This window comes from Bos mutus, chromosome 9 (assembly GCF_027580195.1).
Source record: "Bos mutus isolate GX-2022 chromosome 9, NWIPB_WYAK_1.1, whole genome shotgun sequence".
In the NCBI taxonomy this organism is placed as follows: domain Eukaryota; kingdom Metazoa; phylum Chordata; class Mammalia; order Artiodactyla; family Bovidae; genus Bos; species Bos mutus.
Window position 1 is genome coordinate 76,294,503 of NC_091625.1, and position 23,045 is coordinate 76,317,547.

The 23,045-nt window shown below is 40.6% G+C and overlaps 1 protein-coding gene across 5 annotated transcripts in view; it reads right to left on the bottom strand.

Annotated features, from left to right (window-relative positions):
* Positions 1 to 23,045, bottom strand: part of NHSL1 (NHS like 1) — a 257,856-nt gene that overhangs the window by 106,568 nt on the left and 128,243 nt on the right. The window contains exon 1 of one of the 5 annotated variants that reach the window (XM_070376760.1): positions 8,793 to 9,074. The exons of the other annotated variants lie outside the window; for them this stretch is intronic. Coding sequence (XP_070232861.1) covers positions 8,793 to 8,808 — 16 coding nt within the window. The 5' untranslated portion in view covers positions 8,809 to 9,074. Of the gene's footprint in view, positions 1 to 8,792; positions 9,075 to 23,045 lie in introns of those variants that run through there. 5 annotated transcript variants of the gene reach the window in all.

Consider the following 23,045-nt stretch of genomic DNA (forward strand, 5'->3'; position numbering starts at 1 on the left):
AAATGAGGCAAAGGGAAATTTAAAGGAAATCCAGTCGGACACTGGCCAAAACAGGAATCAAGGAGAACCCTTTGGTATGTCATGTGCTAAAGGAATCTCACATATTTTAGGGGTTCCTGTTTTCCCGTCAGTTCACAGACACTTTATCTTTTGCAGATAACAGTCCCACAATGAATCTATTCACCAATTTCATGAAGGTGAGTGACAGAGAGCAACTAAGACAAACTCAATTTCAGCCAAATTTGTTACCATAAGCCAAAAAGCATACAAATAAAGATTCATAATATCTGCCACACCAACATGAACTTTCTGTGGGAAGCAGAAAATGTACAGGACTTTAAATTTAGGTGTTCTCAGTGGGTGACTGAAAACAAGCTATCTCTGTCACAGTCTTATAATTTTAAACCTAAAAGTTGATAGCAAATATCAAACTAATGTTTTATCTCATGTTAACCAATGCTTTAAATCATGCTTTAAGCCATCAAAAATTTACTCTTTTTGGAATTTATGGACCCTGCAGTTTTGGAAGGATGGACGTACGATGTCATCTTTTGAGTCTGCTTTTTTTAAACTTCCATTGTAACTTACTGATAATTCATCTGGACAACTCTTACACTCACTCACTTTTCTCTCTGAGATGGAAAATGGGTCAATTACCAGTGGAGGAAGGAGCTGAGTGAAAGGAGAAACACTCGAGTACGGAGAGCCAGTTACCAATTCCTCAGCAGTTAACATGAAATAAAGACATGTCTACCAATGAAGGATAAAACCGCTCATCTAGCCATTCCTCTCATCCAGATATGGAGAGATTTTTCTTTTTTTTCAATACACGCAATTTTATAAAAATTTTATAAAAATATACCACATGAGTAGTCCAAATCTTGTTTAGGATTTTTATCAAGTGTATGTTCTGCCAGAAAACATTTCCATAAAGGAATGGTTTTTGTCTCAAATGCTGTGGCAGCAAATACTTCCGCTGGAGCAGTTAGAACTGTGTCAGGATATTCTCCTTGGCTTCCCTGGCTTTCAAAATATTTGTGTTGCTATAACGTTCATTTGCCAGTATATGTGACTTATGAATCTTTGTATTCACCTGGGTGTATTTATACAACTGTGATGCCAGAAAACTTTACAAAAGTTGGTGTAAATATGTTGCAATGAAAAACCAGAAATATATCTGCCTTTCTCACTATATAGTTACACCGTCTTCCTAAATTATGGTATTAATACAAATTAGTTTTTACTTTCAGAAAACCCAAGGAAGCTCTAATCAGTAACTTTATGAAGCACTTTACTACATACTTGTGATAAAATGTCTAGCATCTTATGTAAGTTATTATTTACTCCTCAATCTTTTGTCAAGTAGATGCTACTCTCATGCTGCTCGGTGGTAAGAATCCACCTGCCAATGCAGGAGACATAAAAGACATGGGTTCAGTCCCTGGGTCAGCAAGATCCACAGGAGGAGGAAATGGCAGCTCACTCCAGTATTCCTACCTGGAGAGTCCCACGAACAGAGGAGCCTGGCGAGCTACCATCCATGGGGTTGCAAAGAGCTGGACACGACTGAGCGACTGAGCAGTCACGCATGCTACTGTCACAGTTAAGAGATTTTTATTCAGGCTTATATTATTAATGGACACAGCTGGGATTTCTTGAATCTTCTTCACTAATCTGTTGATGTTTTATTATCTGGGTGGTCATTAGCAGAGAAAACCTTAAGAAAAATCTCTGGCCTTGCTTTGTACTCAAAGTAAACTTGGGGAAAGAAGAACTCCCCCTGCCCCTTCAAAGCAGGCACAAGCAGTGGTGCCTTTTGAGCGGACAGGAAAGCAGCTGGAAAGGGCTTGGGTGCTGAGAAGACCCAGGCCTGGGGAAAAAGTCTGGGAGTATGGGAGAAGGGGGGCTTTTCTGGGGCAAGGGAAACCAGGCACAAGGTAAGTCCCATTAACATCTGATGAATACTTACACCCCAAACTCTGTCAAAACATTTCAGTCAGATGTGATGAACCTCAAGAGGTATTTCAGGGTATCAACAAATTTTGGGTGAATCTATATATATATAAATTAGCCACTGTGGGATAATATGCATTTTTTGCATAAAACTAGGTAGTCTGTTTCAGCAACACTTTTTGTAAGGAATAGAAGGGGCTAAAGTTTCTTTTATCCTCTTAAGAAAGAGGAAAGGGGTAAAGAAAAACTCCAACAAATTTGAAAGAGATGGCCAAAGAAGGTAAGATGCAGGACCACCTGGGACTAGGGGCTCCCCTATGCCTGGCTCTCTCTGCCATGCCACCTCATGGGCATCTTCTATGGTAGACTGGCTGAGGAAACTTTTCTGTTTGAAAACAGAAAAGTCACTACTTACTTAGTTTCCCCAGCCAGTCTTCTAACCAACTCTGACATCTCCTGTACACCTGCCTTCTCCTGACGCCTCTTTAACCCTCCTGGATGCCCTGTGCCTCCTTCTCCTAAGAACACTCCCTAGGCATGTGGCAGTGTCCCTTTCCCTCCCTCCTCCTCCGCTCACCAGTGACTCGGGAGAGTGGAGGCATGTGGCACAACTTTCATTCTAAAAGTTTCCGAAGCTTGCACAGTTTCACTCCGTGAAATAAGACCAGAAATAGCACAGATGTCCTCTTATGGTCATCAGAGGAGGGAATTTTCCCCTTTTGTTTCCAAATGCAGTCTTGCCAAATTTCTCAAGAGCAAACATGTAATATATAACCTGACCTTTGAAAACCATACTCCACTTAAATATAAATTAGCTTAAGACTATATTTCAACTCCTGGTTCCTAAAGCTCAGTTTATGCTATTTATATCTTTTTGTTATAAGAAGACATTCCAATGAAGAAGTGGCAATGAGCACTTACATTTCTCTTATCATGCAAGTAACCCAAATTATCATGTAATTAACCCCTCAAATTAAATCCTCGTTCAAGTCATCACGGCCTTTGTTTCAATGGCTCTTGGCATTAACCACATTTTGGCAGTAACAACAATACAAAGTCTAAAGTCCAAGTTAACAAAACCTGATAAACATGACCTAATCAGCAGATGGACGATGGACATTGCTAATATGATACCCAATAGTTTGTCATTATACTACTGCCCGTCAAATGAAGACCTCTTTATCTCAAATCCAACTGCTATCTATGATTTAATAAACCAAGGGACATTTTTCAAATTTAAGAATATCCATATTCCTACTCTGCATCACCAATATGTCCAATCATGCAAAACCTATTAATTGCTTTTAAAGCCCTTAGGTTGTTTCAGCAGGATTTTTTCCTGATGTTTAAAATAGAAAAATACATATCCCTGCATACCTTTGTGTCTGGCTGATGGTGGTGACATGACGTCCTGAGGGGTAAATTGCCTTTATCACACTGGTCCATCTGCCTTCATCTATTAACTATCACCTTTAACTAAGGCATGTGCAGATTACTGATCACACCTTCTTAACTAGAGGGAGATCAATCTGGCATAGGGATAATACAACCCCCATCAATATGCAATCAGAGGAGGAGGAAAGGAGCAAACGGAATAACTAGAAAAAAGATATGGAAATCAGCAGATAAAGAAAACAAGAAAAGGTAAAAATGGGACAGGAGATCCTCAAATGGAGAAAGAAACTCATGGGAACCTTTGCCAATGCTTTTGGTAATTCCTCATTTGATTCAGTTCCAACGAATCACAGGACACTCTCCTTGCACAGAGCATGCTCCACAGACAAGCAGACCCCTAGCCCTGCACGCTTCTGGCAGCAAAGCTCTGTTAACTGCTCTTTCATACCTTAAGGATAGCATCTCCTAGTTTCTATTATATCATCTCTTCAGCACAGTGATCTGGCTTCTGCTGCAATATATTTAAAAGCAAGATTTTGATTAGTAGTGGAAGGAAGAAAGAGAACCGGAAAGCATGATCAAGTTTTCAAGGGAAAGACAAAGGAAATAAAAGGCTAGCTTTATTTGGTTTATTAAATTTCAAGGGCTTTGCCTGCCAGTTTGAAAAATGCATGATATCATCAGTGTGTTTATTAAAAGTGCTACTTTAAATTGCAGATTGAGCAAATGTGAATTCCCCCCGGTAGCTGTAGGTTACTGGCTAGCAATTATATGCAATTTTTAAATGAAAGGAGGGAAGAAAGTCTTACAGGACTATGGCTCTAAAGGCTATGGCTAATTTAAATTTAAGTAAAATTCAAAATATTAAAGTATGATAACGAAATGTCCAGATTCACCCAGATACAAGATTCCTGAGGTCACTTCACATTTTGATTGTTCAAGCGTTTCAAAATGATACTCAGAATCAAATAGTAAAATAGCGTCAACTCTGCTCAATGCTTACTTGACAGTTTATTACTGGATTTATAAAAGGTGGGAAGAAGGGGTAGGGGAACCGTCCAGAGCAAATGGTTGCTTGCTAACTTGAAAAAAATGCACTTGTTTCAGCACAGAAATAACAAATCTGTTTCTGATTCCAGACATTATTTTCCAAATGCTGCCAAGAAAAGAATCTGAGGAATCCTTTCTCATGTACAACACGCACGAGACAACTGGGAAGAGGTCTGTGATCTGCTCTGGGGTGCACGACGAGGAAGGACAGAACAGGGTTTCTAGGATGAACTGCCCTCTCGGGAGCAGACGCACATGCCTGACATAGTTCATCGCTGTAATCTCCAACATAACTCTGCTATTATTAGGCAACCTAAAGGCTTTCCTAAATCTGTAACTTGTGAAGCAGAAAAGGATATAGACGGGACCCTACCATGCTAAGTATGCAGGCAGCTGGGATACACCCTGTCGACAGAATGCACCACTTTTCTAATCCATGAAACTCAATTTCTAGATCTTGGACATCCCATAAGAGCAGAGTAAGGGAAAGAATCTAGACCAACATTGAAGCCAGGTTGAAATCCCTGGAGAGAATCCGGACCAGGTAAAATCCAATACTAAATTCAGAAGCTTAAGATCCATGATGCTCACAAAGTGTACTGAAATTATTTTTAGAGTACAAAAGGATGTATATATTTATCATTTCCACATTCAGAGAAAGGACATTTTCAAAATAATACCTTATTTTTTTAAACTCAACTATATAGACGTATCCTTCTCCAACATTTCAAAAATTATGTAAGGAGCAAGTCCACAATACAAAAAGTACACAATTTAGCAGGCATCACTTTTGTTATATTAACAAGGGAGAAACTGAACAACAGAATCCACTTTGAAGAGAAGAGATAACAGGAGAATTCTGAGAGACCGAGTCATCCCACAGCCTGAGCTAGCTAATGCAACTGTTTAAATTTTTGGCTCACACTGGGTTGACTGCAGTGAAGTAAAGTTCGATTTTGTTTTTTTGTTTTTCCCCCTTCTCAGCAGGATCAGAGTATATGAAGGAAACTGGGTAATTTATAGGAAACAAAAAGGCAATGTTTTCTTTTGCATGACTGATTGTAGTAGGCACATATTCAACCCTTCTAACTACACAGACTGGTCAAACTTACAATGCTACACATTTCAAATATATTATCAAAACAGCTATACTGGATGGCCATCCTTACAGCTCTCCACTAAATACATCTCCTATGATGCTACTCTCAACCCAAGCAACTAGGCATCCTAATGGGGTGTCTAGTGCCCCCCAAACCATGTCCACTGGGAACCTGAGAATGTGACCTTATTTGGAAACAGAGTTTTTACAGATGTAATCAGCTAAGATGAGGTCATATACCGGAGGAGGGTGAACGCTAAATCCAATGACAGATGTCCTAATAAGAAAACCAAGTGACAGTCACAGACAGACTCCTAGGGAAGAAGGCCATGCGAAGACAGAGGCAGAGGTGCTGCCACAAGTCATGAAATGCCTGAGGCCACCAGAAACTGGAAGAAGCCAGGAAAGATTCCACCCTCGAGACTGTGGAGAGACAATGGCCATGCCAACAACTCGTTGTCAGACTCTGGCTTCTAGAACTGTGAGAGAAGACATTTCTGTTTCAAGCCACTCACTTAGTGGTAATTTGTTGCAGTCTCTCTAGGAAACTACTACAGATTTGTCTACTAAATAGTGCCAACGCCTTGTTACCAGGACACAGTAAGATTACAACAGGAAATGAAATAAATGTTTAAGAACTTTATTACAGCTGTTTGACATTGTGGTGATAGCCCACAGCATGTGATTCTATGTTTTACAAAATATCCATGATGGATTGGAAATTAAAAGCCAAAAACCTAGTCTTCACAGTTAGAGATGCACTGAACAGATAATTAATATTTATAAAGATGAAGCTGGCACACTGTAATTAAGAAATTTGCATTTTCTGAAGTGTCTCAGGAAAACTTAATTGTATTCCATGCAATTTTAGAAGTAAAGATATTTTATTCTAATTTTTCTGAATAAAGTAATCCATGAATGGTATACAATATATGCAAGGTAGTTTTCTGTTAATCATATTATTTAATAAGCTGGAAACTCACTTCCAAGACCCCTGATTACACAGTGAAGAACAACACACCATGGCTTTGTTACCGACAGGGACTGGGCAGAACTTGAGAGAACATGTTCCCAGAGACTGGGAGCTCAGATGTTGCTCATGGGGAAAAAACCTGGGTGGAGTGAATGTATTTGAGTTATTTCAATGGCAACAGTAGAGAGTAGAGATTATAACTACATGAGCTATTATAGTCAACAGCAATGATAAAGATGACATCTCTCTTCCAAGAAGGCAATTTTGCTAGCACCAAATCGACCAAAAACTGAGTAGACATGACTTCAAGAAAAAAAAAACAACTAGCCTGAATGGGGAAAAGGAAACTCTGCATGCATGTGGGAGGCTGTTTGATGTGTTTTCTTTTAACAATTAAAAGAAATACACAAGACATGATTTAACCCAAAAGAAGGGCAATCATGCTTCCTTTAATATCCACGCAAATCATAAAGACAGACTTAAAGAGCTCCTAGGACCTCAATGAGCCACAGAAACAGGCCAATTAGTGAAATCCTCTGAAAAAGCCTCCAACAGAGGCAAACACAAATGCAGGAAGGACACAAGCATCCCAAGCAGCCCTTGATATTCCTGCGCTTAATCTCACCATGACTTTATCAGGGGTTGGCCATACACGTAGGGCCTAGAGGGCAACCTAAAAATCATTATTATAAACCAAGAGGCTACAAATCACAGGAAGAGAGCAAATGTCAATGGTTGTCCTGGCTGCTGGGAAATGGGAAAGTAGATTTTAAAAGGGATTGTGGACTCCTGATTAGAACACACACTTCAGCATAAAAGCACTCACTCAGTTGCTATCATATGCCACTCATTTGACTTTCTCAAACTCCCAAGTTACCTCGGAAACTAAGAGTCCATGAAACTGGTAAGATTCCTTTATAAAATGAAATTGCTGTGATGGGAATGGGTGGGGCAAATACACTGAAGCAACAGAAGACATGCCCTGCAACAACTGCACACCTGCATTCAATTAGAAACTCTAAACCGGAAGCTATCATTAGATCATAATGACTTCAGCTGGGGAGATGACACCAGGATCGCAGGCATCCTCATCCAATGATACTGAACTGTGGCTCTTCTTAGTCACACTTTTTTGGGAGCAAACAATTTTTTGAGAAACAGCGTCAGGAGGGCCCATGACTCATTTCACCTAAGAATATTTTTTCAGAAACACTCAAATTCACTTCAGCTGATGGGTTGCCTTAGAAATCCATTTCAACTAAATACACTAAAATAAGAATTAGTTGAACTCTTAGGGAGGAAAAGATGTGAAGTTCTTTCCTGTTTTTACCTTGTCAATTTGATCAAATTTGTACCAACCATATAAACAAATAACTCAAACTCAGAATTCAATATTAAAGACTTGGGTGGCTTTTAAGGTGTCAGGTTAGGGTTAAAACTGTAAAGGCTGAGAGTAGAGAAAACTGGTCTGCAGCTTAGAAACACAGTGAGGACAGAGGGAGGACAGAAAAGCCATCAGCAAAGCAAGCCAGGCTCACTTTACTTCCCCAAATTGAAAAACTGTCAAGAATTTCACATCAACAGGCTGACATACACTGAAAGATATGAACAAAATAGTCGACTCCAGTTCCAAGGAAATTCATTTGAACTCCCCCATTCCAACAATCTCATTGAAGAACACATTCTCAAATGCTTAAATTATAATTACAATGAGTTGGAAGAAAAAGAGTTGAAGAAAAAATAATAGCTTAAAGAGAGAAAAGCACTCTGCAACTAATGGGAGAATCAGTACATATATTCTATATAGTTACCATCTTCCAGTACTTCCCAAAGCGCTATAGTCCATACACACATAGCTAGGACAAGAATCTCTATTCTATGGTAAAATTAATTTCATTCCTAAGTTCATACATTAAAGCTGCAAGTAATAGGATTGCTCCCCCCTTCTTATTCTCTCTAGCCCTTTCCACGAGCAACTCATCACATGAAAACTTCTCTAACAGGACTCATACCCCAACTGTAAACCATGCCCACTTAGATGATGAAGTTGCCTTTCATTCTAAACTTTTAATTACTTAGTCTATGACAAAACACATCCCAAACGCATCCAAACAGAGAAATATCCTGTCTAAAAGAAAAATTCCATCTCCCCAGCAGGAGGTCTTTCTTCCTGTTTGCAACCAGAAAAGAACAATGACTTTTTCACTTTCATACTTAACAAAACTCTCTCCAACTTTGATTTTAAGAGAATCAGCCCTCGTTTCTGATGCTGAATGAACATTCTTCTATTTCACCACCCTGGTGGGCCCAAAGCCCCCTCACCTTTCAGGCAGAACATGGTGCGGCAGTTCCATGAGGGGCCAGTGCTCCGGGCCGCGCAGGCAGCAGGGCTCACACAGCTGTCTCCAGCCCACCGCCCAGCCCTCACTGCCAAGAACGGGGCAGCCAGCCAGCACCGGGGATTACAGGAAGCCACTGCCCAATCCCCAGCTTTCTGGGCTGAGCTGCTGACACCTCCCTATCTTTCACGGGGAGTTTCACACCCTGGAATCGGCCAGGATCATCTGGGAAAGTGAGGGGAGCCGGGAGGTGGGCAGTGGCTGTTCGTGTGGTCCAGTGCTGGGCAGCGCGAGGGCCGGGTTTAGTTTGTCTTTATCTCTCAGCATTTTCCATTGAAGCAGATGGAGCACCTCACGTGATCGACAACACAAAAAAGAAATCCCTCGATTCGGTTTCACTGTTTGCTATTAATTATCACGACTATGCTTTGTCATCATTATTCTTTTGCTAGTCACACTCTTTCTCATGTGGAACAACTCATATACTACTACAGATCTGGCACTAAACGTTGCAATATGAAATTGTACACACAGCTGAGTCTACATAAATGGGCTCAAAACAGAGCCAGACAAATTGTAAAGTACTATGGAAGCACTGACTACTGTTGTTATTACTACTACTATAGATACCACTACTATTAACATGGGCTTCCCTGATGGCCCAGACAGTAAAGAATCTGCCTGCAATGCAGGCAACCTGGGTTCGATCCCTGGGTTGGAAAGGTCCCCTGAAGAATGAAATGGCAACCCACTCTAGTATTCTTGTCTGGGGAATCCCATGGGCAGAAGAGCCTGGGGGGCTACAGCTCTTGGGGTAGCAAAGAGTCAGACATGACTGAAGTGACTAACATACACACACACTATTAATATGCTTTTGTGTTAGGATAAAAAATGTGAAGGGTGTTACACTTCTATGGCATTGCCATTTTTCAGATGTGGAAATAAAGACACACACACAAGATTCATTCACAAGTATGTGAACTTCTAACTCTGTTGCAGTTATTAGTATATCACTAAGTATCTCATCCTCCACTAGAAAGCTAAAATTCACTCTGGCAAGTTCAAGGCTTACTTTACTGTACACTCTTTAACACAGATTTAAAAAGTGACAGATTGTTTTGAAGTTTTATTACAGATCTGAAGAGGCCCCAGGAGTACTCCTGCCTGAAAGCGCCCGATGAACAGGGAGTGTCCTCCAGTCCTTAGAGACTCTCTCCAGTCTCCTGGTCACAGGAAGTGACCATTGTTCACAAGCCCGCTGCTGTGTGCAGGTCTTCCTCTTGACTCTACAGGATACAGGAAGCTGACTCAGAACCAATCTATCTATCTGTCTGTGTCCTAGGGTGCTTGCTGCAGCCATGGCTACAGACTGTGGATGCTCTGAGTCTTCTGGCTTTCAACACTGGGCTCAGCATAGCCTAGTTGGGTTTTGCTCCTCATCTAGTATCACTAGCAAGGCCTGGTTAACAAGCTCCCTACCATAAGGAAGTCACTGTAGTAATACTAGTTGCTATGACCACTGAGAAACAGAAGTGGTCCCTAGCCAGAAGCTACTAGGAATGAAAAGCCTGCACGCAGAATGATAAACAGTGATACTCACTCTTAGAACAGAACTAGAAGGAACCTAGTAGCTCATCTGATGGGGAAGAACGGTTCAGAGATAAGGTGATTTGTCCAACTAAGTAGCAGCCACTTCAAGATCAAAGTCAAACCACCTGACTCAGCCTTGACCATCTCAACCACCTGACCCTCCCCCCAGAGTGTTGGAGTCATCCTTTATCCTTTCCTATCTTGAGTGGTCTTTCATGCCATGTATGAATTGCAAAGATATTCCTGAAAGTATTCTTGTGGGTTAGACTGAACTTTTTAAATTGCATACACAGAGAGAAACTCTACACCTTGAAGAGTTAAGGCTTCTGAACATAGGTTAGTACCCAGGGTTGGAATGACTGCATGCTTTTAACAGCATTCTAAGGATACTCACATTTAAACCTTTTAATACGGAGACAACCCGACAACGTAGAAAGAACAATGAATTGGAAACTAAAGAGAACATGACTGCAGCCACGTCTACAGCCTTATCTAGCTGGTTTGTATATTAGCTCATGACCCATAGAGGTGTCGGAGAAGGCAATGGCACCCCACTCCAGTTCTCTTGCCTGGAAAATCCCATGGACGGAGGAGCCTGATAGGCTGCAGTCCATGGGGTCGCTAAGAGTCGGACACGACTGAGCAACTTCACTTTCACTTTCACTTTTCACCTTCATGCATTGGAGAAGGAAATGGCAACCCACTCCAGTGTTCTTGCCTGGAGAATCCCAGGGATGGGGGAGCCTGGTGGGCTGCCGTCTATGGGGGTCGCACAGAGTCGGACACGACTGAAGTGACTTAGTAGCAGCAGCACAGAGGTGCAGACTGATGGTAGGGACTGAACTAACTCTAAGGTTCTATCCTAACCTACTTGATTTTTTGCTGTGACATATACAGAAATGGATATTAATATTAACATAAATGAGCATTTTGTTAAGTGCATTATGTCAAGAAAAAAGACAATCTTTGCTTTCTTATGATTTAATGTAAGAGGTAAGTGAGTAAATATAACAAATAACTATAATACAATAGGATAAATTATATAATAGACGAATATGCAAAATTAATAATGATCAATGATAGCTTCTTGCCTATTACCATTTAACCAAGTTACTCTTGCTATCCAGGTTAAATCATCTGTAATCTAATGGGTTAAACAGTGTCCTCTCCCCACCAGTTCCTACCTATCAGAACCTCAGGTTGTGACCTTGTTTGGAAATAGGGTCTTTGTACACATACTTGAGATAAGGATCAAGATGAGAGGACACTGGATTAGGGTGGTATTAAGTATAATAACAACAATATTAATAAGGATAATAAGAGACAGAAAAGAACACACAGAGACACAAAAAAGGCTATGTGAAAACAGGCAAGGATTAGTGTTATGAAGCCACCAGGCAATGAATGCTTAGAGCCATCGTAAGCTGGAAGAGGCAAGGAAGAATCCTCCCCCAGAGCCTTGGCAGGGAACATGGTCCTGCGTGTGTGCCTGCTCAGTCACGCAGTTGTGTCTGGCTCTTTGTGACCCCCTGGACCGTAGTCCACCAGGCAAGAGTACTGGAGTGGGCCCTATAGGCACCTGAACCACGACAGAATAAATTTCTGTTAAGCTACCCCATTTGTGGCCCTTTCGTACAAGAGCTCAAGGAAATGACTACATTTAGCAAGGTAGTGACTGTGGGAGAAGGGGTATAATTTTTTTTCTTTTTAAACTGACTTCAATTTATGATCACAAGGGCTTAAAACTTGTTTTTCCCAAATCACTGCATGTACTGTGGCTAAATTATTACTGCAAAAGTATACTACCAAAAAGAAAACCTTTCCATGATGTAACACTTCTAAAGAGCACAAACACCACCTTAGATTGGTGACATGATAGACATCACTGTCTGAAAAGCTCACGGCATTAAACACAAGCAGTGGAAACAGAATAGGCCTTTATTAAAATTGAATAAGATTATCATTTTTAAAACGAAACCCCTTGTTTTCACCAAACAATTGTGAATATGTTTGAGAAATAAAGTATGAAAAGGCATGCTGTTCCAACTAGGAAAAATTAATAAGAACTATTCATTAAAATTATTATCTGGGGGTGGGAGTGGAGGGAGGAGAGAAAAAGGTGAGAGAGATTGAGGTACAAATTCTCGCTTACAAAAGAAATGAGTCACAGGCATGAAACATACAGTGTGGGGATATAGCTAACGATTATACCATATCTCTGTACAGTGACAGATAATAACTAGACTTACCAGGGCAATCATTTTGAAATGCACAGAAATATCAAATCATCTTGCTGTGTACCAGGAACTAACAGTGTTTTGGGTCAATTATATTTCAAAAACAAACAAACTCATAGAAAAAGTGATCAGATTTCTAGTTACCTGGGGTGAGAAGGAGGCAAAGTTGGATGAAGGTGGTCGAAAGGTACGGACTTCCAGTTATAAGATAAATAAGCACTAGGGATGTAATGTACAAATTGAGAGATATAGTTAACACTGCAGTATGAGATGCAAACTGGTGTATAAAGAAAGGATAAACAACAAGGTCCTACTACATAGCACAGAGAACTGTATTCAAATCCTATGATAAACTGTAATTGGAAAGAACTTGAAAAAGAATGTATATATATATACTGAGTCATTTTGCTGTACAGCAGTAATTAACACAATAGTGTAATTCAAATATATGCTGTGCTTAGTCGCTCAGTTGTGTCTGACCCTTTGTGACTCTTTGAACTGTTACCTGCCAGACTCCTTTGTCCATGGGATTTTCCAAGCAAGAATGCTGGAGTGGGTTGCCATTGTCTCCTCCAGGGGATCTTCCCAACCCAGGGATCGAATCCGCATCTCCTGTGTCTCCTGCACTGCAAGTGGATTCGTTACCTGCTGAGTCACTATATTTCAATAAAAAACAAATTTAAAAAAACTGCTGTATTTGAATATGAAAGTTATTGAGAGTAAATCCTAAGAGTTCTCATCACAAGAAAAAAAACATGTTTTTTTTTTTCTATTTCCTTAATATTCTATCTATGTGAGATGATTTTCATTCCAATCCCAAAGAAAGGCAATGCCAAAGAATGCTCACACTACCGCAGAATTGCACTCATTTCACACACTAACAAAGTAATGCTCAAAATTCTCCAAGCTGGGCTTCAACAGCACATGAACCAAGAACTTTCAGATGTTCAAGCTATATTTGGAAAAGGTAGAGGAACCAGAGATCAAATTGCCAACATCCACTGGATCATAGAAAAAGCAAGAGAATTCCAGAAAAACATCTACTTTTGCTTCGTTGAATACATTAAAGTCTTTGGCTGTGTAGATCGTAACAAACTGTGGAAAATTCTTCAAGAGATGGGAATACCGGACCAACTTACCTGCCTCTCAAGAAATCTGTATGCGGGTCAAGAAGCAACAGATCTAACAGTGTCAAGTTAGAACCAGACATGGAACAACAGACTAGTTCCAAAATGGGAAAGGAGTATGTCAAGGCTGTATATTGTGACCCTGCTTATTTAACTTATATGCAGACTACATTATGCGAAATGCTGGACTGGATGAAGCACAAGCTGGAACCAAAGTTGCCAGGTGAAACATCAATAACATCAGATATGCAGACAACACCACCCTTATGGCAGAAAGCAAAGAGGAACTAAAAAGCCTCTTGATGAGTATGAAAGAGGTGAGTAAAAAAGCTAGCTAAAACTCAACATTGAAAAAACGAAGATCATGGCCTCCGGTCCCATCACTTCATGGCAAACAGATGGGGAAACAATTGAAACAGTGACAGACTTTATTTTCTTGGGCTCCCAAATCACTGCAGACGGTGACTGCAGCCATGAAATTAAAAGATGCTTGGTCCTTGGAAGAAAAGCTATGACCAACCTAGACAGCATATCAAAAAGCAGCAACATTACTTTACCGACAAAGTTCCGTGTAGTCAAAGTTATGGTTTTTCCAGTAGTCATGTGAGCTGCTGCTGCTGCTAAGTCGCTTCAGTCGTGTCCGACTCTGTGCGACCCCCATAGACGGCAGCCCACCAGGCTCCCCCATCCCTGGGATTCTCCAGGCAAGAACACTGGAGTGGGTTGCCATTTCCTTCTCCAGTGCATGAAAATGAAAAGTGAAAGTGAAGTCGCTCAGTCATGTCTGACTCTTAGCGACCCCATGGACTGCAGCCTACCAGGCTCCTCCGTCCATGGGATTTTCCAGGCAAGAGTACTGGAGTGGGGTGCCATTGCCTTCTCTGAGTCATGTGAGAGTTGGGCCATAAAGAAGGCTAAGTGCCGAAGAATTGATGCTTTTGAATTGTGGTGTGGCAGAAGACTCTTGAGAGTCCCTTGGACTGCAAGGAGATCAAACCAGTCAATCCTAAAGGAAATCAGTCCTGAATATTCATTGAAAGGACTGACGCTGAAGCTCCAATACTTTGTCCACCTGATGCGAAGAGCTGACTCATTGGAAACGACCCTGATGCTGGGAAAGGCTGAGGGCAGGAGAAGGGGAAAACAGAGGATAAGATGGTTGGATGGCATCACCAACTCAATGGACATGAGTTTGAGCAAGCTCCAGGAAGATGGTGAACGACAGGGAAGCCTGGCATGCTGCAGTCCATGGGGTTGTGAAGAGTTGGACATGACTGAGCAACTGAACAATAAATGTTCATTGTACTCCAGTACTTTGGCCACCTCATGTGAAGAGTTGACTCATTGGAAAAGAGTCCGATGCTGGGAGGGATTGGGGGCAGGAGGAGAAGGGGATGACTGAGGATGAGATGGCTGGATGGCATCACTGACTCGATGGACGTGAGTCTGGGTGAACTCCGGGAGTTGGTGATGGACAGGGAGGCCTGGTGTGCTACGATTCATGGGGTCACAAAGAGTCGGACATGACTGAGCAACTGAACTGAACTGAACTGAAGCTTATTGTGCTAATCATTTCACAATGTATGTAAGGCAAACCATGATGCTGTACACCAGTGCTATATGTCAGTTATATATCAATAAAATTAGAAGAAAAAAATTATTATCTACTACCACTGATCATGAGTGCTGGAGAAGAGTCTTGAGAGTCCCTTGGACTGCAAGGAGACCAAACCATTCAATCCTAAAGGAAATCAACCCTGAATACTCATTGGAGGCACTGATGCTACAGCTGAAGCTCCAACACTCTGGCCACCTGATGCAATGAGCTGACTCGTTGGAAAAGCCCCTGATGCTGGGAAAGATTGAGGGCAGGAGGAGAAGGGGATGACAGAGGATAAGATGGTTGGATGGCATTACCAAGTCAATGGAGATAAATTTGAACAAACTCTGGGAAATGGAGAAGGACAGGGAAGCCTGGCGTGCTGCAGTCCATAGATTCTCGGAGAGTCAGACATGATTTAGCAACTGAACAGCAACTAATCATTGCTGCTGCTGCTAAGTCGCTTCAGTCGTGTCCGACTCTGTGCTAGTGAAATTCAAAACTTAATCCCTAGGAAGACTAAGTGAATGAAGCGGGCCAGGGATGATGCTTGTTTGAAGAATTTACAGTCCTCTGGACAGAACAAATGTCCTGCCTTTGCCAACCATGACTTTAGAGACCCAACTTCTTCACTCCCTTGTAGGATTACAACATTCTGCATCATGTTAAAGTTTAATATTATTGTCTCAGACAGAGGGAGTGGTAGCCACAAGTACAGCCAAAAATGTTTAGATACTCATGTCTTCCAAACCACTCCAGTGCTATTTCATTTGCCTGCTAAAAAAATCTTTGGTTTCAATAAAATAGTAAGGATGTGGGTAAATTAGGAATTAATTTGCATAATACATATAACGAGTGAGTCTAGATGGGGTCAAAATTGTACTTTGTTCCTGGCAAAATGGAAAACAAAATTATACAGGAAAAACAGGCAAACCATAGTTTAGTTGTTGTTGTTTTTTTTTAATGCATCCTGATTTTGACTTTTACTCAAAAAGCCAAAGATGGAAAAACCATTTTCCATACCCATTTGAGGATTTGTTTCACATCAACTAAAAAGGTACTCAATCAGGCAAGGTCTGTTTTCAGACCTGTATCTTTGGCAGCAATGGAGACGCAGACATACAGAACAGACTTGTGGACATTGTGGGGGTAGGAGAGGGTGGGAAAACCAGCATGGAAACACGTATATTACCAAACGCAGAATGGATGGCCAGTGGAGATTCACTGCGAGGTACAGGGAGCTCAAATCAGATGCCTTGTGGCAACCTAGAGGATGGGATGGGGTGGGAGGTGGGAGGAGGTTGAAGAAGGAGGGGACATATGTATACCTGTGGCTGATTCATGCTGATGTATGGCAGAGACCAACACAATATTATAAAGCAATTATCCTCCAGTTAAAAATAAATTAATTATAATATATTTTATAAAAGTCAGAGGAGACCGAACACATATTCCCCATCACAGGTGCTCCTATTTCCACTACACTGCCAGAGACTGAAGATGTTGAAACCTTGTGAGACTGTTTGTATGAGAATGTCCACAGAAGAAGCCATGCTGGTGGCCAAAGCTGACTGACACCATCTGAACATCTTACCAAAGTATTAGTCATTCTCATCTCACCCACTGTGCTAGGATACTTCGGTTCTTACCAATATTCAGAATTTCTCAGAAGAAAGAGATTCAGTCTGGGTTTTTCTGCATATTTATCACTCCCACAGACCCAAAGAAAGAAGGAAAAAAAAAAAAAGATAACATAGTACCTTTAAACTGGCTAGTTTAAAGCTACTATTGGTGGCCCTTATGGTGAAGAACTTGCCTGCCAATGCAGGCGATGTAAGAGATGCGAGTTCAACCCTTGGGTCAGGAAGATCCCCTGGAGGAGGGCATGGCAACCCACTCCAGTATTCTTGCCTGGAGGATCCCATGGACAGAGAAGCCTGGCAGGCTACAGTCCAGAGGGTCGTATAGAGTTGCACACAACTGAAGTGACTCAGCATGCACTGGTCACAGTGCCCCAGTCTGGCCACCTCTGTAAGCAGCTTGCTCATCATTAGGAAAGTTGGCACACAGGACTTTGTTATGGACACTTCCTCCTCCTAACCTCATCTAACCTGGTATCCTGTTTGATTTTTGTGCACTCTGCAGCCAGGGCTGACCAACCTGATCCTAAGGACAACCTTTATCCTTTCCTGCAGTCACTTTTCTTTCAGGAGACCTTTGAATCCTGGGTCATTAAAGACAGCTAACTTTGTGCTGAACACAAACCAAACATGAAGCTCCAGGGTGTCCTGCAAATACTGCACTGGGGGCTCTTGAATGGTTTCTGGCTGTAGGTAGCCTCTTTAAGTCACTGTATTTCCTCCTGGAATCATGGAAAGTCTGCTTTAATTGGCCAGTTTAAAAGCAGTTTTTAGAGTTATTTCATTTTTTTTTTTTCCTTCAGAGCCAAATCTAGACTTCTTGACATCACAACCAAGAAGGAAGCCCTCATTTGTCTCTTTATCATGAAATTTGTCACATTCATGAAACCCTAGCTCTTCTAACACTCAATGATTTCTTTCTTTTTTTCTTCTTTTTTTAAGAACCCTTGGGCCCCTGCGGTTCTATGTCCCTAGGGAATGTAGGATAAGTGTCCACGTTGACCTGAGCTCTTACATCATCCTACAGCCTCTCCTGTTCCTCTTAGATGTGCAGAGATTCCTTGACTCCATTGCTGTCCACTGGGCTTCAGTCCACCCCACACAGGCGCACAGGATACTTCCTAGGCAATGACAGGAGGAAGGAGCCTTTAATGTGAAACCTCGCTCCATTCAATCCAGCCAGAAGAAGCTTCAAAAGGTTGTGCCAATGGCTAAGATATTTCTTCAAGTGACAATATTCCTTTATAACTTTATAGTAGTTTGTTTTTTTCTAAGTCAGACTTCCTAAACCACTGTCATACCTACAACATCTTTCCAAAAGAGCCCCAACTGCTCTATTCTCTCCCTGAGGGGAGAGGAAAACAAAACAAAACACATGTTTCTACTTATGTAAGAAACTCAAGATAAGAATAAACCCCAAATTCCTCATCCAGCAATAAATTTGGACTTGAACTCAATTCTCTTCTGCAAATTTTCTGGCCATTTCCCTTTAAGCCACCCTATCAGTAGGCTTTGTTCCATAATCCATATGGTCTCCTAGCTGCACCGTCCTAGATCAGACTGTCACTGTCTGGAATACAGCCCTACCTTCACAGCTTGTTTATTTTGTTTTTTTACTTCTATGAAGTCACCCTTGACCACTCTTCTCTCCCCAGCTTTACTTAGGTAGCTATGATAGTGTCACAATTCTGTCTGCCCATCTCAAATGAGTTACTTGTTAAAATAAGGACTTGCTCATGCACACCTACTTCCAACCCTTGAGAAGTACCTGAAACACAACAGATGATGAGTGCTTATAGCCTAAACCAGAATTACCATCACTCTACTATTTCATTCAAAAGCAAACAGAGGAAAGTGTGTAAAATCTGCATGAGCTATCTATCCAACAGCACAATGATTCCTGTGAAAAGCCATAAAAATATTTAACATATTCCTTAGAATTAGATCCTACTGCCCCACACACAATTGTACTAAAACTCATCATTAAATAAGTTATTAAATAGTTGAACATACGGTAGAATTTTTATAAATCATTTCTTTTAAGACTACTAGTCCAAAGAGGCTTCATTTTCAAACATAGATGCTATTCTCTTTCAAGGCAAGTTCGTCAGAACAAATTCAGAAGGCAGTTTTTCCTTCTCTCATTCAGCCTAAATTAAATATTTGAAGGATGATGGAAGTAGAAAAGGAAAAAAAAATTTTTCTGGAAGTATCCATACAAGAATGCTGAAGTCAGTGTGTCCAGCTGGAGGGAGTACACCAAAAGATGTCATAATAATGACCCCAGATCCCCTTTCTTGGTGCATTTACAATGGATGTAGTATAGAAGCAAAATAAAACCACTAGAATGTGAAATTTTATTCTCTTCAAGGTTTACCATTGTCAGGGCACCAAATATGTGTATATTTTGGAGCATCAAAATAACCTCACATCCTTTCATGCTGTGCATTTCATCAATGTGCTTGTGAAGGGACTGACTCCAAACATACACATTTCAATGGCAACCCTTCCCACAAAAATCCAACTAACCTAAAATAAAGAGGTCATTTGTATCATTTTCTTCTAAGCATCTGAGTAATGTGAGGAAGTTAAAACATTAGTCAACCTTCAACTATAGAAACAGGTGCAACACAAGATCTTCTATCCACAAAATCACGGTCCTAAATCATTCTAAAGAGAAGTCAGACTACAAATCAACAGAGTTCAAGATCACGTACCAGCCAACCAGGAGGAACACAAGTTCAGCCACAATTTACTTATTAATAAAACATAAGCCAGAAACCAGAGACAGTCACTGGACTATAATTACTTAATTACTTTTAATCATCAAGCAATATCATAAACATTAAAAGGTAGATACCAAGTTAAAATGCTCAGGCTCCTGAAAATTTCTGCATAGATAATTAAATAGTCTAACATTTAAGTTACTTAAGATTTATAAATTTAAAATATTTTGATTTATAAAATATTTAAAAAACTGAAAGCTCTGTATAAAGAGCTAGAGAATCTCCATTTAACAAGAGTAGTTTATCTCTGACGTCACCACATTCTGCAACTTCTGACCCACTTAGACCTTGCAGACGACACTTGAAGGAAAGAGCTAACCATTTCCCTTTCAACTGTCGAGTCTTCTGAGTAGCCAGGCAGTTGGAAAATTCAGGAATAGCAAGTTATTTCAGGACCCATAGGATTTACAACACTAATGGTTTGAGGAAACCGCAGCATTTAGGCTCCTTCAGTCTTTTTCTCTGTCCTTAGGAGTTTAAAAATAAGCAGGAAAATGGTTCTTCAAATTGGCAGACCAGTTTCAGGGTGGCTTCTTGCCACATTGCAGGATAATCACAGAGTTACACGACCCACAGTGGGTAGAGCATCCCACAGAAGCAGCTCTTTTCTGATTCTCCTCTTTGATCAAACAGATTTGAGCCTTTTCCATTTTTATTTTTGTTTTACCTCTTCCTCTCTCCCTTCCCGCCCATATTCTTTCTCTCTTCCTCTCTCCTCTCTCCTTTTCTCTTTTTCCCCTCTTCTTCACTTAACATCTAATAGAAGTCACCTACAATTCTCTTGATGGAAATAGTTGGCATTTACTTCATGCTTTATTTTTATTTAACACATCTCAGCAGATTCAGCTGTTAAGGATAATGAAAGTCTACAGTCCCTCAAGAGGAAAAACGTCTGTGTCAAAACCATAATACAAGGTTCACAGTTTTAAAATACACTTATTTCTCTTGAGGCAGGTGGGTTTCTGATGCTGTAAGTTATTCAACTATCTCTAGGGCCTTCAGCTCATACCAAGGAAAGGCTGCAGCCTGGGACCCTTGGGGTCTTCGGTTTGTTTGCAGGAAGGGGTTGTTTGTTTCTTTTCCTTCAATTCCTTGAAACATGAATGAATTTGCCTTTGTAAGCAGAAGCAAAGTGACCCAGAAGAGCCTGTTTCCAGGGTGAATGCTGTTCCTCTTTTGCCTTTGCCATCATCAGTAAGCTGCTTGTCTTCGACACATCTATTTAGAAAACTTTCATTGTGACACAGAGTGGGCGAAAGACTTCCAAAACCTGCTCTCTAAGGTCAGCAAAGGAATCTGTCACTAGACCATCACAGGTAAGTCAGGAATGCCAAAATTAAAGAAACGAATAGAAAGGAACACAGTTGCGATAGTATTTAAAAGAGGAGAAAATAACACAAGGGCACAACCTAACTGGGCTTGTGCCCTTGGGCTCTTGGCTGTGAGGTCTTAAAGCAAGCAGCTCACCTCCCTGGATCCCTGCTTCTCGTCTGTCACACCAGGTTATCCTGGAGATTCCTTCCAGCCCTAACAAATTACCTTTGTTTTTTTAAGGTAACTCTTAGATCTCTTCACAACTCCAATTTAGGAACTATATTCAAATATTTACTAAAATGCTCTCAAATGGCACTGAGAAAAAACTCGTGGTCGGTCATTCCTTCAGTAAGCTCTCTCTCAAAGAGTTGCTAAAGCTGCTTTCTCTAGGTATAACCACAACAGTAAGAATTCTTTGAAATTTCACTTCATCAAAAATGAAAGACATCTTTACAATTGTCATCTCTGAGACTTTACAAACACAAAACAAAGTAACTATGCTGGATATCAAAAGTTTTTGATATCACAAGTGAGCATCTTTCATCAATTCTCTTATATTTGGAGAAAGAGAGGATAGCAATCCCTACCGAAACTGCTACTTTTCTGTAGGCCTCATTTCTTGAGTCACAGAAAAAAAGTTTTCTTCTACATCTCTATTTTCAATTTTTCAAACTGCACCCAAACATCTTTGCAACTCTCCTATGTATAAATCAAAACATTCACTGAACAACTACTGTAAGCCTAGGATGCAAAATGAAGATTATTCAACACAGACTATTAAAAGGTCATATTAGTTCCAAGGATTGGGAGATTAGTGGTTTATTAAGAAAGTTATAGAAAAGGCAGAGAGACAAATCAGCTTTTTCAGTCACACTTTATATAATTCTCATTTGTGTTCAGGAGGATCAAACATCATTTTAAGCGGCCAAAAAGGTTTAGTAGAGTAGAACCAACTTCAGATAATAAAAATATGTCTTATCATCACCATCTTTTAACTTTTTTATAAGCAGATGATGTGAAGAAAAATACGAAACTAAAGATATGGAGAGGTCATTCCAACCACATGAAAAACAATACACACACACACACACATGTATTTGGTGTCCATCTATTAGTCGGAGAAAAGAGTGGCAAGTGAGAGCTCAATATGTAATTAGAGAAAGTGGTTAAAGATGAAACCAAAGCTTAAAAGTGATGTTGCTTGTTTTAAGTGAAACAATACAGTAATCCTACTTGGAAACTCAGAGTGATTTTATAGATGTGTTTAAAATTTAACATTTACAATAAGAACTGGGATGCCCAAATATAGTTACAATTCCATAACATTAACACAAACATGTGCTTTATTTAACTGTAGTAAAAAGAAAAGCCAACAGAAAAAGATAAATGTGGGAAAAACATATTTACATATTACAGAACATTCCACTTATCAAGAGACCATTTTTCTGAAAAACTCAACCATTCAAAATGTGGTCGAGACCCAAGAAGTCAAGATAGTCTCTGACCAGACAGCAATACTCACAGGATCGTGGTTTAGGATCTTATTATAATTCTTCAGTCACTAATACTCACAGGATCATGGCTTAGGATCTTATAATCCTTCAGTCACTACTGCTGTAATAAACTAGATTGCCCAGACCTTCCACAGAAGGTAACATATTAGAAACCCCATAGCAGAGACTGGTGGGTACAAGAGGCAAGCAAGACTACAAGAGTGGAAAGGAAAGCTCACAGCTTTACAGCAAAAGTGGAACAAGAAAGCGGCAGACCAGAGACCCACCTTAAGCCCAAGCAAGGATCCCTGCAAACCTCAATAACCACCAGGGTGACACCAGATTCTTAAAGGGTCAATGACACTGACACCAAGGCATCAAAACAAGCTTCAAATGTCCTCTGAGGGTTGAGTAGAAACACTACACGGAATCATGCAGAGAGGGAGGGA